Below are 16655 nucleotides of genomic sequence, written 5' to 3' on the forward strand. Positions count from 1 at the left end.
ATGTACCAGCAGTGCAAGAATGTCTGTTCACTCTATTGTCAACATTGCCTTTTTTACTTCTGCAAATTTGAGAGGCAAAAAAAAAAAGTATTTTAATTTGTATTTGTATGATAGTATGATCATATTTTCATGTGTATATTATAAATTCAGTTTTAGAAAATGCTCGAGATAGGCAAGCTAAGCGACATAGAGCACATACTTACACAGTGGATAAAATCATTATTTTGGCTGCCGTTTTGAATTGACCATAGTATGAAAGAATAAAAATCATAAAAGGTAACATTTGGATTCTTCACAGCATAGCATCGTAAACCCTGAGAAGGGAAAACAAGATAGAAAGCACTCCCTTGCCGCCCTTGAGTTCATATTACTAAGGTGGTGACATCAAAACCAATTTATTTTTAAAATTCCAAGGTCTTGACATAACAGTCCCTCGTTCTTTTAACCTGGATCAGGAACCTCCAATAGGACATCATACTGCCAAGGGACACTGGCTGCTTCCTTTTTGAAGTGGAATGTTTTTATCTTTATGCCTTTTCCTTGTATCTGATATTTATCTAAAAATGCCTTTGCGTCATTGTCATATGCAGAATAGATACCGTAAATGACCTAGAAATTCTGCAGATTTGCAAAGAATGTTATTTTTCTTTTATTCTCCCCGCTTCTTAGCCATGGATGTGCAAGCATTTGAAAGGCTTTTGGGACCTTGCATGGAAATTATGAAAAGGAACATCGCTACCTATGAAGAACAATTAGTTGCCCTGTTTGGAACAAACATGGATATTGTTGAACCCACTGCATGAAGCAAAAGTATGGAGCAAGAAGACCTATAGTGACAAAATTACACAGTAGTGGTTAGTCCACTGAGAATGTGTTTGTGTAGATGCCAAGCATTTTCTGTGATTTCAGGTTTTTTCCTTTTTTTACATTTACAGTGTATCAGTAAACAGAGTAGTGATTTAATAGTCAACAGGCTTTAACATCACTTTCTAAAAGAGTAGATCAAAAAAATATCGACATACTGATAAAATGACTTTCTACTCCACAAAATTATGATTTGACTGAAAGGTTTATTCAGATGATTATAATATACTGGAAGTATCTGTGTTTAAGAAGATAATTAAAGGATGTTGTCATAGGCAATGTGTGTTCATTTTGACTCACTCAGATTGATATGTTATGACTACGCCCATGTAGGAGGGAACTTGGCAGTGAATCATGCTATACAGCATGGCATCACATTCTTTTTACAACTCACTATATATAGTACGTACAATTTAATAATGTTTGTTTTCGAGTTTTTCTGGCTTGGTAAGTTATGTACTGGCCTTGGCCTATTGGTGAAATGGTATAAAACATCATATGCAATTTTAAAACCTTTTCTATTTTTGCAATAAAGTACCTTTTGACTTCTTTGGCATAATGTCAGTAACCTACATATTCCAGTGGTTTTAAGGACAGGCAGTTTAGTCATTACAATAATAAGGAAGACTCTTTTTAGATGAAAGGTCATTATTTTCCTCATAAAGCATCTATCTACGCTTCCTTTTTCCATTTTGCAGTTCTCTGTATTTGTTATCTTTAAAAATTTGAGTTTGACATTTAATGTCACAAATATTTTTAAATGCTCTTTAAACTTATTTGTTGTCTTCTGAAAGCCTAAGATCTTATTATATATGCTAAAAAAAAGTCTCCTATACCAAAAATATTTGGGGTCCTTATCAACATGCCCTTAAGATATCTCTTTGTTCTTCACTAGATGTACATAATACAATCCTTTGCAGACATCTGCTCCCAGGGGTTTCCTCCAAGGTGGGAGAAATAAATGTTTATAAGTAAAACATATATAAAGATAAAAGGAATTTCTGTTCATTCCAAATATACCATTAGGCCTTGCCACTTGCTTTAATGTAGACTCTCAGAAGTGCAGAATGAACTCAACTGAATAGATTTTTGTTGACAATTGACATGCTTATTATTCTGCTACATAAAATGAATTATATTCAACCAAAGGAATATATTCTTACATGATTTCTAGGCCTACATGACCCCATCGTCTAGAGAGGTTAATTCTAATCAGTTGTTCCTTTTTAAATGAGCAATTTCATTTTGGGAAACATGTTTCAAAGAAATACATACATGGGTAAAAAGATTCTGTGGCTAGTGTGGTCTTACTAGAGAATGTTTATGGTCTTGCTTGTATAATGAAAACGTGGTTAAAATATGTTAATCAGATAATGTATATATAAGAAGTATGTAAAGTATACCTTCAGCCACATTTTAGAACAGTTTTAACAATTTTGCAAACTTTCCCGCAGGAAGAGAGCTTACTACATGAAGAGGACTTGTTTTCTATTTCAGATTTTAAAAGCCATGTCTGCTAAACAAAAAACACAAAGAACCCCGAATTCCTTGTTCATCATTCTGTATTCTCAACTTTATTCACTTTTTCAAGTTACCTGTTTTGTTGCATAAGCTGAATGTTAACTACAAATGCCTGTTTAATAAAGAACTCTGACCAAGGCTGTAAATGCCAGTTATATTATTTTCAGTATTGTTGGTTATATTTAAAATTTCCTTATAATAAAGCACACTTTTATAATAAAGTGTTTTCAATGAGTTTTTTTTTTTTTCCGCTTGTTTCTTTAATGTGACTTCCACAGTGCACATTGTACTATGTGAAAAGCATGACAGAGATACGGCATATGTGAAAGGTAAGCCCTGGGCATCATGCAGCAAGGAAGTATGGTTCTGTAGGGCAGTAGGTTTTTTAAAATCTTAACTATTAGTCATATGTGATTTAAATAGTTGTGGTATGTTACAGACTAATTTGGCCATTTAGAATAACCAAGTAAATCTAGCACACTAGGGAATTTATGTGTTAAAGTAATTAAAACACCCCAAGTTTGAGTTGTGGATGCCATTATTTAATCACTGACCAAGAGTCCTTACTATTTGGAAATTCTCTGTTGATGTTTCATTCAAGGATGCATTATGTTGCTAAGAATTCTGGGAGGACACTCTTTTAACACAAAGGTGCTTCCCTTTATGTAGAGAGAGAGAGAGTGTGTGCATGTGCGCATGCGTGTGTGTGTGTCCTGCCTGTCGATATGAACTAGGGCTTGGTGCATATACTTTATTTTTTAATTTTTTTTAAACATCTTTATTGGAGTATAATTGCTTTACAATGGAGTGTTAGTTTCTGCTTTTTAACAAAGTGAATCAGCTATATGTATACATATATCCCCATATCCCCTCCCTCTTGCGTCTCCCTCCCTCCCTATCCCACCCCTCTAGGTGGTCACAAAGCACCAAGCTGATCTCCCTGTGCTATGCGGCTGCTTCCCACTAGCTATCTATTTTACATTTGGTAGTATATATAAGTCTTGGTGCATATACTTTAACATAAATACTACTTGTGACGCATGCTGTGTGAATGTGTTTGGTTCATTCTTTAAACCCTGGCTAGCAGACTATTTAAAATGCTGCAAGTGAAAACAGGGCATGAAGCAAGGAATTTTGGATTTTACTGAAATATGTAGGATTAAGTGCTAAGTCCTTTTCCTTTCTAAAGCATCTTTAAAATATGGATATAATTTTTCCTAATTTTTTTCAAGAAATGTTATATTTGTAACAAGGACTAGATGGCCTTTGGCATTCTTAAAGAATATGAATAATGTATAAGCCTAGAGTGGTAAGTAATACATCTGGATAAGCTGTATTATCCAGCTTAAACTGAAAAAGGGATTCTCAGATCTAAATAAAATGTTAATGCCTAAGAGAGAAATAGAATTATTAATACATAAGGGAGAAACAGGATTATTAATATATAAGGGAGAAATAGAATGATAAGGAATGCTGCCTTCTAAAGTAAAAGTGTTGAATATTAGCCTCATGTTGAATATCAGAAAGAATTCTGATGAGAAGAAATTGGAGGAAAAAAAGAAAGGAAATTGGAGAAAGAGTTGAGACAACCGTACCTCTTCCACGATACTTTTCAAGGCAGCAAAACTGGTTGAGCAACTGAAACTATATAGTTGTTAGTTTTTACGGGTATTTAAAAAAAAAAAACACCTTGAAAATAAAATGAATAATGGAAATGTTAGCAATAAGGTAAACCAGGTGTTTGTGGAGGACTTGTGTGCCCAACAATAATTATGAGAGTTTAAATCAATCCCATTTGTATAAGTGAGAAAAATCAATGATTCCATCAAAATCATTTACTTTGTGCATCCATGGCAGAACTCATGGGCAATCGAGATCTCTTCCTCCTGCAATTCTTGGTCTGTCACTTCAACAGAAAAAAAAACTCCACACAGCCTAAAAGTTGTGAGATATTAATATATTTATTTGGGGACCTTACTGAGGGCTACAGCCCAGGAAACAGCCTCTCAGATAGCTAGCTCTGAGGGACTGTTCCGTAGAGGTAAGGGAGGGGCCAGGATATATAGGAGTTTTTGCTGAAAAAACAAACAAAAATGTAGTCAAACGTCAAAAGATTACTGCTAATCACACACACAAAAAAAGATCTCAAGTTAATGATTTTAATGCTTTTCTATGTATGGGGAGATGCAAGAGTCTGGGCTCATTGAAATTATTCCTCTGATATACATCTTAACTATCTAGGGCGGGTATCCTGTTTTTCTCCATCCTGAATTCCCCTCAGGGCGCACCGGTATGGGTGGCACCGTGGCTGCTGGCTTGAGGGCAGGCAACATTCTTTGTTTACTGAAATGGTAGGTAATGTTTTTTTGTCCACACATATTTTCTTAATAATGATGTTATTGAGCCTAGTATATAGAGAAATGTGTATAAAGTTTCCAAGGAAAACTGCTTGACCAACAGATCTGGGTATTCCAGTCCCTTTTTTATGCTCTAAATTTGTAAATTTAAAGTTGCCTAGGAAATCCTGAAGAAGCATGTAACATTTATATAAGGGAAGATGTGATGGTGGATGATATGGAGGTAATTGTCTCCACCTTCAAAATGAAAGGCCACCTGTTAGGTGTTGTTCCCAGATTCTGATTTAACCACAGCTGGGTCTTGCCGTTTTCCAAAAAGATTAAAACGCCACTGCAAAATGTAATACCTGAAATGTTCTGTTAGTACCAATTATAACTGAGTCTTTAAAGTAGACGCATGTATTACTCTAAATTGTGAAACGAGCAGGACCTGTGGGGTACACAACAAAAGCCTTTCCTGTCCCGTTTCTTGTTTGTAGGAAAAGGCTTCAGCCTCCTAGACTTTCCCTGAGTTCCAGAGGGCAGATTCAATGTCACTAATTAGGGAAGTGAGGGAATGGGAAGAAAGAAAAAGCAGTAAAGAAACAACAGTGCAGAGAAGGGACGGGGTCGTGGTTCCTCTTGAAGAGATACACATAACAATCTGGTACATCTCTGAGTTCTTCTACAGGAACTAAGGTCCCCAAGCAGGTGGAGGATGGTAACTTCAGGCTGAGCTCAAGATTCCTGAAGCCCCGCCCTATTACCTCACCACCAACCAACCAGAAGAAAGTCACACCCTGTGCCCTCACCTCAAATTTTGCCTTTAAAAACTCTTCCCTGAAACCCATCGGGGAGTTTGGGGTTTTTTTTTTTTTATTTAACACGAGCCCCCCATTCTCTTTGCTTGGCCTGTAGTAAACCTTTTTCTGCTCCAAACTCCGATATGTTTGGCCTCAGTGTGCATCAGGCACTTGGCTTTGGTCACAGTTGGAAAACAAAATGGCTTTTTTCCCTAGGTGCAAGCAGAAGGTTAAGAGTGAGCTGGAAATGGTCTCTGAAAGGACAAAAGCAGCCTTGACTCTTGACTGTAACAACCCAGAAGTGAAACCCTCTATGTTTTCTATTTCACATTAAAAAAAACTTACAAAGTAGAACCCTTGAGTGAGTTTATGAGCAGTAAATATGCCCAGGCAAAATCTTGGATAGAGTTGCTTCTAACTGCTGATTTTCCATCTCTGCCCTAAAACCTACCACAATCCTTGCTGAGGAACAAGAGAGTGAGCCGTGTATCCCTAGAACTGCACTGCATCTTTTAGGCCGAAAGCTGACGTTTAATACAAGTAGAACTCTCTTTACAAAATTGTATTCTTGAAATGTATGTGAATGACATTTTTTAAAGCCAAATAATATCTTAATTATCTTAGGAGAGGTGTTCCCTGTAAAGACATCTTTGGCAAATCTTTTAATTGCTCTTTAAAGCTGAACTGAAATATCTTCCATATTTTTATTACTATAGCACACACTTTGATATGCTATGTAACTTCGAAGGAGTCGGCGTGTATTAATGAGACAAATACTGTCTGCCTTTGTGTGATTGGCACCGTGAGGGAATCAAAATGAATTATAAGATAGTGCTTATACGTGATAAGAAGATGAGATCTGTTCTCAAAAAATAGTGATGAATCTACACAGCAAGTGAAACATACAGCACATGGAAGCTTTTTTAACAGGGTCAACATTCAAAACAACATATGACCTACAGCATAACATATGATACACTATATACTAATAAGAAAATTCATGCTGCTTATTTTCTTTTATTCACCTGTTCGGCAGGTATCTCTTTTTGCCTGGACAAAACGATGCATACGATATGGACCAGACAGAAAGATGCGTAAGAAATATGGAAGAAATAATGTGAATTTGGGGGGAGCTAAATGTAAGCAAAAATGTTAAGTGTAGCACATTTAAATACATATTACTCCTATGACCTTAATTGCTTTTTATCAGAGTTGTCTCTAAAATGAGCTACATCTTACTGGCAACTAAAAGAAAATATCAATACCTAGAGAAAGGCCTAGGATACCAAACAGACAGAAAAGAAAATGTGTGGGAGTTTGTGTTAAACAGTGCAGATACAGGAATTATCTATTCTAGAAAATTTGCAATGAAAGACCTGAGAACTGTCCTTTGAGCAGATGAAAACCGTTATATTTCTGCTTCTTGATTTTATAAAGTGGAAGTGGGATTAAATAGAATTGTTGCAGGACTTTCCTGGCGGTCCAGTGGTTAAGACTTCGCCTTCCAATGCAGGGAGTGCGGGTTCAATCCCTGGTTGGGGAGCTAAGATCCCACATACCTCTTGGCCAATAAACCAAAACATAAAAAAAAAAAAATGTAACAAATTCAATAAAGACTTTAAAAATGGTCCACATCAAAAAAAAATTTTTTTTAATAGAATTGTTGCCTTCTCTAATACATTTTCAGTAATACTAAATTGCACAACTTACAAAAACTTTTTGAGGGCTGAGGACACCCACGTTTATTTCTCTAGACTTGGCTGTCCTAAACGCCAGACAAATATGTTCAGCTGCTTACAGGAACTGTGTACACAAATTTCCTGCCTGCACAGCAAGCTCATCATCTGAACTTGAACCCATCCTTTCCCCTTCTCCCAGTGCCCATCTCTGTTCTTTCCAACATTCCCTATCTCTGTCAATAGCATTGACAATAGCACTGACACACCACAAATATCCCAGCCAGAAACCCTACCCATCTTAGAAACCCAACAATTCTTCTTTTTAAATTTTTTATTGTGGTAACATTGGTTTATAACATTATATGTTTCATACGTACAACATATTTCTACTTCAGAATACACTACAGCGTGCTCACCACCAAAAACTTAGTTTCCATCTGTCACCATACAGTTGATCCCCTTAACCCATTTTTCCCTCCCCCCACTGCGCCCCTTTCCCTCTAGTAACCACTACTCTGTTCTCTGTATCTATGTGTTCCAACAATCCTTGATTCTTCCTCCTAATGGTGATTGCGTTATGTCACCCACATATCAACCACTGAAGAAAGGTCTTGCTTTATAGTCATCTGAGTAAAATCTAAACTTTTAATTGCATCAAAAATTACAAACACAAGAGACATATATTTCTCAGTTCTGAAATGGCCCTCATCATTTAGTTCCCAGGCAATTCCTTACAATTTGAGTTTACCTGAGTACTTTGAACTAAGATAATTATTAAATTAGCTCATTTTATAAAGTATACTAAGATATATGGAAGGATATTTGTATAAGAGTTTAAATAATCTGCCAAGAAAGATACTACCTGAAAAGTTTGGGCACTTAACTACTTTAGTCCATCTATGTGCTCCATTTTCTAATTTGAGTACTTGATTTGAATGATTTCATTAGCTTTTAACATTTTGAAGAGCGATTTTTTTTTTTTTTTTTTTGGCCGCACCAAGAGGCTTGGGGAAGAGGGAGGGGCGGGGAGTGCGGGGAACTGGAAAGCGGGAGACCCAACCACTGTGCCACCAGGGAATTCCCCCAACAGCAATATTTTCAATATTTAAGCAGTGCCATGTGCTTTACCTCCTACCTTTCTTAGTCCAGCAAAGTAGTCATTGGTGTACCAAATGTGGTGGAATCCAGGGAAATATATTGTTTAATTTCACCCCTAAATAGGATTTATCTAGTTTTTTTTTTTTTAACTAACAAATTAGAACTTGATGTTTCTTTATAAAGACAGAAGTATTTTACAAACTGCTGAAAAGACATTTGGATGTTAGTAGACAACTTCTTGACCTATCTGGGCATAGTTTATGTGTAATATGTGTGTGTGTATATGGTATCTGTCTAATCAAAAGTAGGTGCTATTTAAAGAAACTGATTTTTTAATGTCAGTTTTATCATGGAAGTATCTTATGAACAGATGTTATTTAATATATATATAAAGATTTTATATCTATTATATAAAATATAAACCTCATTTTATATTTTATTATATATAATATATAAGTGATACAAAAATTATATCTGTTTTAGTGAAAGAGTAGAATTTACATATGTAAAGATTTCTAAGGAGATCTTACTGGTCTTGTACTTTGATCTTTGTTCTGGCTTAGGGCTGGTTTTGTTAGCCATCCAAGGATGAATGATGGTGTTCCTGTTAAATATACATAAGGTACTAATGTAGGCATTTAGTTTCCCAGGAGAGTCAGAAGACAGGACTAATTGTCCACTTAGAGGTATAGAGATTCTAACACTGATATTTAATCAGTTGTGACTGAACTATGAGAATTTTACTCTTCTATTTAATGACTTGGACAAAAACGAGAGTATGTGAAAATATTTTATATCTTTGTATCCTTATCAACTAGCACAGTGGTCAACCAATAGTAGGAACTAAATAAATACTTTTGAATGAATGGATGGAAAAACCTTTACAGGGCTATTAAAAGATAATCATTTCTAATAATGTACAATAGCTTGATCTGTAGGTGAAGTTATTCTTCCCACCTTCTGTAGGTGAAGTTATTCTTCCCATCATCCCATTTATTCCACAAGTAAAAATATCTCCACTAAGGCTTTTAGTAAACGCTTTCAATTAAAAAACCTTTTAAAATAAGTTAAGGTTCAGCCAAAAGTAGATCTCATGGTTTATACAGTGAAGGGGAGAAAGGAGTGGCACCAGCTCTTGAGAGTTCATTTTTGGGGGAGGGAAAGCTTTTTAGTTTCCTGGAGAGCGTTACTCATAAATAGCTCAGATTTTAGTTTTCAGTGATCAGGTGAATTCCATGGATTTTTCTTTCTGTCAAGAAATTAAACACTGGAGTTCATATTTTCAATTTTTCAATTCTGGGGCACAATGACCCTCCACCGTTAAAAAAAGGAAGAAAATAAAAATACACAGAATAGCAGGGCCACATTCGAGTCCTGGGGTCACTCCATTAACCTCTGAATGATAGTAAATACAAATCTTGTCCTTTTTACTCAGGGAAAAATTTAGGCATTTTATTGGTCCTCTGAATTACAAAAAAATGTTTGATTACTATTTGTGAATACAGAAAGTGAATCTTTGATCACATGGTAGGGAGGACTATTCCATAATTTCCCTTTAAGGATTCGAACAGGGACTCCCTAAGAGAATTTGGAAACTTGTTTCAATATGGGAAAGTTATTTTGGATTTCCAGATTTGTTATGTGGGTTTCAGGTAGATTTAAAAATTCAGGAAATGTAGGGGGTTTAAAGGAATAACCAGCTCGGATTTAAGGCTCCTTTCCAAAAGTTTGACTTTATAGATTTCTCACTAATATGTTTCCTGCTCTTAATTTTAAGCATACATATAGTGATCTAAAGACATAAAACCTAAAGCATAGCTTAAATGGCTAAACACTAAAGGTTCAAAGGAAAAAAGGTGAATAATGCCTTTGTAATGGGAATGGTAAAAACATCAATTATAGACTAGGAACTGGACAGCCTTATTTAAAGAGAAGGTAACTATGAAGCCAGAGAAGCCATCCTCCTCGGGTGAGTCAGAGCATCAGTAACTTGAGGAACTCCTAGTGAAAACGAAGTGGGAAGACATTCTTCTTTCATCAATGGGAAGACCTCTGGAGAGGAAAACTGGTTAACAAAAACTCACCAGAGAAATTAGATAACGATTCACAAATTAAATCAGTTTAAGTCACACATTATACCCCTCTGTATTACCTTAAACAACGAGCAAGCTGGTCAATATGGAAAACATCGCTTTGACTTCCCTTAATTCCAAAGTCAATAGTAATCGCCCCTCGCCCCTCCCGCCCCGAGCTTTGTAAATTCTCCAGACCCCGAGCTTCTCTCTCACAGTTCATCCCCAAGCCTCTCGGGGCCTGGCACGTAGCCGGCATTCAAAAAATCTCGGGTGAACTGAACAGAGTTGGCAGAGAAATCTCAAGCTGCTGTCCCGGGAGGGGCGAGGCCAGGCTCAGGATAAAAGAATGCTAAGTCTTCCCACTGGAGCCCAGCACCACCTTTATTATCCCCACTATGCCTGGGGCCGTGATTTGTGGGTGACTGGGTCCCCCACGAGGCAGCGCTGCTTCCGCTTGTGCAGTCATCTCCTTCCCCTCGCACTAAAACAATACCTTGGCCTCCTGCCAAACTTTGAGCAGCGAGCGACTCTGGCTGTTTATGGCCCGGAATGGGTGCTGCGAGAGGTTTGGGGCGGCTCTCAAGTGCTAGCAGAGGAAGGGAAGAGGCCAAAGCTCTGAAACACTCACTTCCTCCGCCCCCTCCCTTTTGTCCCAGACACCAAAACAAACGAGCTAATACACGTGTCCCTATGACTCTTGTTTACTATCAAGACTGCACTGTGCACGCACTTCTGGGATATGTAGTCCAACCGGTTCCTCCGACGTGCAGTTCCCGAGAAGAACGCAGCTAGGCCGAGACTACTAACCCACAATCCATTTCGCGGGCAAAGTTTGGCTCGGGTCCCGGCAGTCTCGGCAGCAATCCAATCCGAAGCGCTCACCCTAGTGATTGACACGTCGTCTTCTCCACTAAACACAACACAAAAGTCAATACAAGCCCGCCCCCCGAGATGGACCACGGTATCACCCAATGGGAAAGGGAAAGGATCGAATGGCAGTTCCACAGACCAATAAGAGGGCGAAGGAGCTAGGAGGAGGCTCAACCTCCGGGGGTTTGAGGGGAGGGGGAAGACGAAGCTTGAAAGACTTGGTAATGGCGACGGGTTTGGTAAGTAGGAAAGTTTCGGTTGAGGACTAAGAGTGGCGGCGGGAGCATTAACGTGCGCCGGGGAAGCCGGCGTCAGTCGGAGAGGGGTACACGAGTTGCTGGTGGTGTTGTCGCGGGCAGGGCGGCCCGCGCCGGGGCTGCCCGCACTTCGCGGCGGGTTTGTTGTCTTTCTGTTCGGGAAGGGGTGGGGGTGGGGAAGGGAGGGGCAGGATCCCGAGGGTATCGGGCGGCCGGGCGAGCTCGGGTCGACGCTCCTCTTCCTCACGGCGGGGTCAGTTAGCCGTCCGATATCTGCCCGAGGCGAACCCGCCGGACCGGCGCTTCCCGCAAGCTCAGTTGGGCTTCGCGGCGGCGCGGCCCGTGGGCGTCTCGGGGCGGGGGCTGGGAGGCGTAGGCGAGGACGGTGCTCCGGGGGTGGCGTGGTGGGTGGCCGAGCCGGGTGCGGAGATGGGGCGGGCCTGGGCGGGGGAAGGAGGCCGACGCGGCGCCGGGGCTGCCCCGGAAAGTTTGACTTCAACTCCTTGCGAGTGGGCGGAGGGTCGAAGGTTGGCCCGGGGTGGGCGGCCGGCCGCGGGTGGGGGACTGCAGTGAGGCACCGCCTCTTTAGGGGCCGAGAGGGGCTCGGGCCGAGCTGGGAAGCTCGCGGAGCCGCTGGGCCCTGGGGCTCATTGTTACGCAGTTCGAATGAATGGGCTCTTTGGCGCCTGCGCGGTGGGGCTGAGCTGAGGGGAAAAACAAGCCTGGAGTCCAGGCTGCGGTCACATGATGGGGGGAGGGGAGGGGAACGCGATGAATGGCGAAAGAGGGTGGGGGATGGACTTGGCGTGAACCGGGAGGCACTGCCTCTGTGTGACCGAGAGCGAGGCTTGGCAGGCGATTCCAGTCTCCGCCGTCCAACCTATACTGCTGCCCCAGGCAGATTAAAACAAAACAAAAAATCCAGGCGAAATCGACAGTCGGGGCCCGGTTTTTGTAGCTGCTTCTAACGCTGCACGCTGTCTAGGGGATTTCACTCTCCGCGGTGCGTTCTACACCATGTAGAGTTCGTTCTCAAGGAGTTTTCAGCAAGAATTTTTTGTAAAAGGAGCTCTGACTGCAGGGAGATACTCAAAGACTCTTTAGCTCTGGGAGCCAGTGATGCTAAGAAGGGAGGAGGGTAAAAGGGAGTTGTGGAGTCCTCCCAACAATTTCGACTAAGCGCTTTAGATTTATTTCCCTCTAACTAGTAATAACAGGTGATTCCCAGCAGTGGTTTTGAAATTAAAGTTACCTTTTGAGAATTAAAATAATTTTAACATTTGTAAATACTTTTCTATTGTTTAGCTACTGATAATCATCTACATTTGTGATGTACTTCTAGTTCTTTCAGTCTTTGCTTTTTGTTATTGTTTTTGATATTTTCTGCTTTAGCTTGCTAACGGGAGTGTTAGGGTCAACTGTTGAGTTTCCATGATTAAACTACTTAGTTCTTGCTGAGCAGGTAATTGTTGACAAAGTTTTAAGAAAGTTTGAATTATATTCAAAAGAATTAAATACACTCATTAAGTTTTTGAGCTACTTTATACTTTTGAGGAAGCCATTTAGCCACTTTATAGCAAAGTACTTTAAAACAATAGTTTTTGTTTATTCGAACTTAATATATTATTTATAGAATGAAATTTTGATTTCACTTTCTAGTTTCCATTTTATTTAGTTTCATAAGCCCCATTACCTTTTTCAGCCTGGAAAACTCTTCCCCCTTGTTCACTTCTCAAACTTCTACTGCATACGTTATTTTAAAAGTTAGCTTCTCCCGGGATTTCCCACGATTTCCCATGTTTCACAGTGCCTGCTTCTCAGACTTCAAACATGGTACTGTCGCTTTAAGAGTTGTCTCCTCCACTGTATTTTAATTTCTTTGGACGTTTTCCTCACTATCCAAATGCTCCGTGATGAAGGCAAACGGACTTTATGAATGAATAAACTGCTAGACCTTGAAGGCCCTTGAGGGAGAATTGCTAGCTGGTCTGCTGTATTTCTGTTTGAAATGAAAATATTAGTACTTTTTTTTGCCATAAATTATGATAAGTTACTACCATGTTAATGAGACAATACCAGGTATTTTACATGTATTATGTTTTGAGTATGAAGGTGAACATTTATCTAGAATGAGAAAATAAATCACAACAAATTAATTTTATTAAGCTGACAAATACCTTTGTATATCACAAAATTCAGGAAAATGATATTCTTTATTAACAATGATATTCTTGTATATTCTTGTTTATGCCTGACCCATCAATAATAGTCATATACCTTCATATTTTGATCTGCATTTACTTTTGTATTTCATATCATAGTTTACACTGTCATTTTTCTATAGACAGAATAGGAAAATAATTTTCTTCTCTAATATAGTTGATTGAATTTTTAGAAGTTATTGTTAGTAGTTTAGAAAAGCTTTTTCCACAAGTTGTTATACATAATGTGAAATTTTTTACGGTTACAATCAAGTTTGGGAAAATAAATTTCATATATGAATTCTTTCATATATGATTTAAAGGTTTTTTCATACAGTGACTCATCTTAAGTACTATGTGAATTGACAGTACTCTTTAACAGGTTTGTGGATAGCTTGTAGTGGTGTATTAGGGGTTTCTGTTATCTTCATCAATTTCAGTATTTTGTGTCAAGTCAGCACAAAATAAGAGCTTATATAGATGTATTTGGCACTGGGCAACTGATAGGTAGGAGAATGCTTTGGAACCAGGTAAGGGTGTGATGTATAGTGTCTTATATACTTCCAATAACTATGAAAGGTAGACAGGTGCTGGTCCCATTTAGGAAGAAGAAAACTGAGGCATAGAAGTTAAACTGTTCAGAGTCATATAGATGGTAAGTGATATTCTACAGTAATATATTTTATGGAAAGAATACCACCCACTGTTGGGGTGTGGATTTTTTTTTTTTTTTTTTTTTTTAACCTCAGCACTGTGGCAAACTAGAGTTGTAGAAACATTTCTCTAAAATCTTTTGTTTGAAGTTTCATTGAAAATATTCTAAAAGAACTACATTAAGGCCTTCAACTGCTTTTGGTGTAGAAAGTTATGTTTAATATAGTTTGTTATGGAGGCTTATTTTAGCTTGGAATTATGTAATCCATTTTAAATACCACTTCAATTCCTCATGTTAGAGTTATAAAGTAATTGCAGATTACTGTCTCTTCACGTTCTCCCCACAAACAGTTTGAGCTTGATATAGAAGTTCTTCAGGATTAGGGGAGGGCATGTAGAAGATCCTTTCCTTGATGTCCATAATGAGGATGGAAAGATAAGGAGTCAGGGAAGAATTGGCACTTGAAAGTAGTTGAAGTTAGAATGTCTAACTTATGTTGGTCTATCCCTTTTGTCCTTTTTCTCAGTTTCTTTTTTTTTTTTTTTTTTGAAGAGAAAATGGTCCCATTCAGTCATTAGAGCCGTGTTTTTCTCATCCAGAGTATTATTATGATGTATATATTTTTTCTTGGCCGTGCTGCACGGCATGCGGGATCGTAGTTCCCTGACCCAGGGATCAAACCCGTGCCCCCTGCAGTGGGAGTGCAGAATCTTAACCACTGGACCTCCAGGGAAGTCCTTCCTCATCCAGAATAATACTTTGTTCAGAGCTATTTTGAAGTTTATACAAAATTAGATGAAGTATGTGGAAATGCTTGGCACATAGTAGGCATTTAGTAAAACCTAATTTCCTTCTTTTTCATTCAGTGAGACTTGGCTGTTTTTAAGCATCTCTTCCTCTCCTCTTCCTAAGATTTTGTGGACATTTACTTCTGAAAGTTTGCAAAACAAATGCAGTAGGGCCTTCTCATCCCCACCCAATAAAATACAAATTTGTAATATTGAACATGACATTTCAAACTACAACTGCTGGAGAATTTTACTCTTCCTTTTTGAGAATTCACAGATCTAGTGAAGAGTTGACGTGTCCAGAGTTAACTAAAACACAAGATGAGCTATGTCCAATCCTGTAATACCAAAGTGGTATACAAAAGCATGAATGAACGATAGCGTTAGCTCTACCAGGAGAAATTTGAAAGAGAGGCTTGTTTATCATAATGAATATCTAATTGGTGTAATGTATGTGGGGAGTTATTTTTGAGTACGGACTCTTCTGGTGTTCTTTTACGGTATCAGAGGCCTTGTTTCCCCCAAATACTATAGTTTGACAGAAAACTGAGAGACAAAAAACTTACGTGTGTGTATGGGCTTGAATTTTGGTTTCATGTATTTTATTTAATTCTCACAACAGCCCTGTGAGATAAGTAGAGGTACCTTGAGATTAAGCGACCTGCCCCAGGTTACCTGGCTAGCAGGTGAATTTCAAGTCTGTTGACTTGAAGTCTAGGCTCCCGTTTACTGTACAGGAGATTTACAGAAGGAAAACCTCCACTATCTCAAGACCAAACTTTTGATAGCCTTGAGCAATGAGAGGTGAAAACACACAGAACTCAAGTTCAACAAATATTTATTTGGTCCCTTTTGTTATTTGCTTTGAAACTAAAATGGTTTTTTCCAACTTCATTTAAAGAGTATTGTGATGGGATGTTGGTAGATTACTAAGACAGAGTGCTGAAGAAATGCTAGAAGTTGCAAGGAGATATGAGTGCAGAGTGAATGGTGACTGGGCACCCGGGACCTGCTGAGGGGGAGAGCAAACCTAGCTGGGCAGAATGAGAAACCAAAGGGCCCTGCAGAGGGAGGGGAGGACACCACAAACTAACTGCAGCTCTGCTTCCTACCCGTAAGGAGAGCTCTGAGAAGAGGTATATATGTATAGCGCAACTCTGAATTTCATAATAAAGGGGAAAAGTGAGAAATTTTTGAAGTTTAAGATTGCAACTTGGGCTGACTTATGCTGATCACATCTGTATATGAGGCATGTACAGATGTTCATTTGGAGTTTGAATCATTAAGTCAGGATAAATTGTGTTCTCTGTACTTAAGATGTTGAAAAGTTTTCTGTGGAAAGAGTTAAAATCTGCTATCTAAACTTAATATTGGCTGTTCCAAGAACTTACACAGAATAACTAGCTCCTCTCACGTTTGGGGCATTACTAAACAAGGAGTCTGCACTGATACTACCAATTACCGTTTCTTTCATGAGGACTTTCTGGCCACACCGCAGGGCATGCGGG

General features: G+C 38.9%; 2 protein-coding genes across 2 annotated transcripts in view; both read left to right on the forward strand.

The window, feature by feature from the left end:
- PRKAR2B (protein kinase cAMP-dependent type II regulatory subunit beta) overlaps positions 1 to 2606 on the forward strand; it is a 112350-nt gene extending 109744 nt beyond the window's left edge. Inside the window, exon 11 of the mRNA XM_059932880.1 lies at positions 670 to 2606. Coding sequence (XP_059788863.1) covers positions 670 to 803 — 134 coding nt within the window. The 3' untranslated portion in view covers positions 804 to 2606. The remainder of the gene's footprint in view (positions 1 to 669) is intronic.
- An 8834-nt stretch (positions 2607 to 11440) lies between these two features.
- The window catches only part of HBP1 (HMG-box transcription factor 1), a 30782-nt gene continuing 25567 nt past the window's right edge, over positions 11441 to 16655 (forward strand). Inside the window, exon 1 of the mRNA XM_059934169.1 lies at positions 11441 to 11485. Coding sequence (XP_059790152.1) covers positions 11471 to 11485 — 15 coding nt within the window. The 5' untranslated portion in view covers positions 11441 to 11470. The remainder of the gene's footprint in view (positions 11486 to 16655) is intronic.

This window comes from Balaenoptera ricei, chromosome 9 (assembly GCF_028023285.1).
Source record: "Balaenoptera ricei isolate mBalRic1 chromosome 9, mBalRic1.hap2, whole genome shotgun sequence".
NCBI lineage: Eukaryota > Metazoa > Chordata > Mammalia > Artiodactyla > Balaenopteridae > Balaenoptera > Balaenoptera ricei.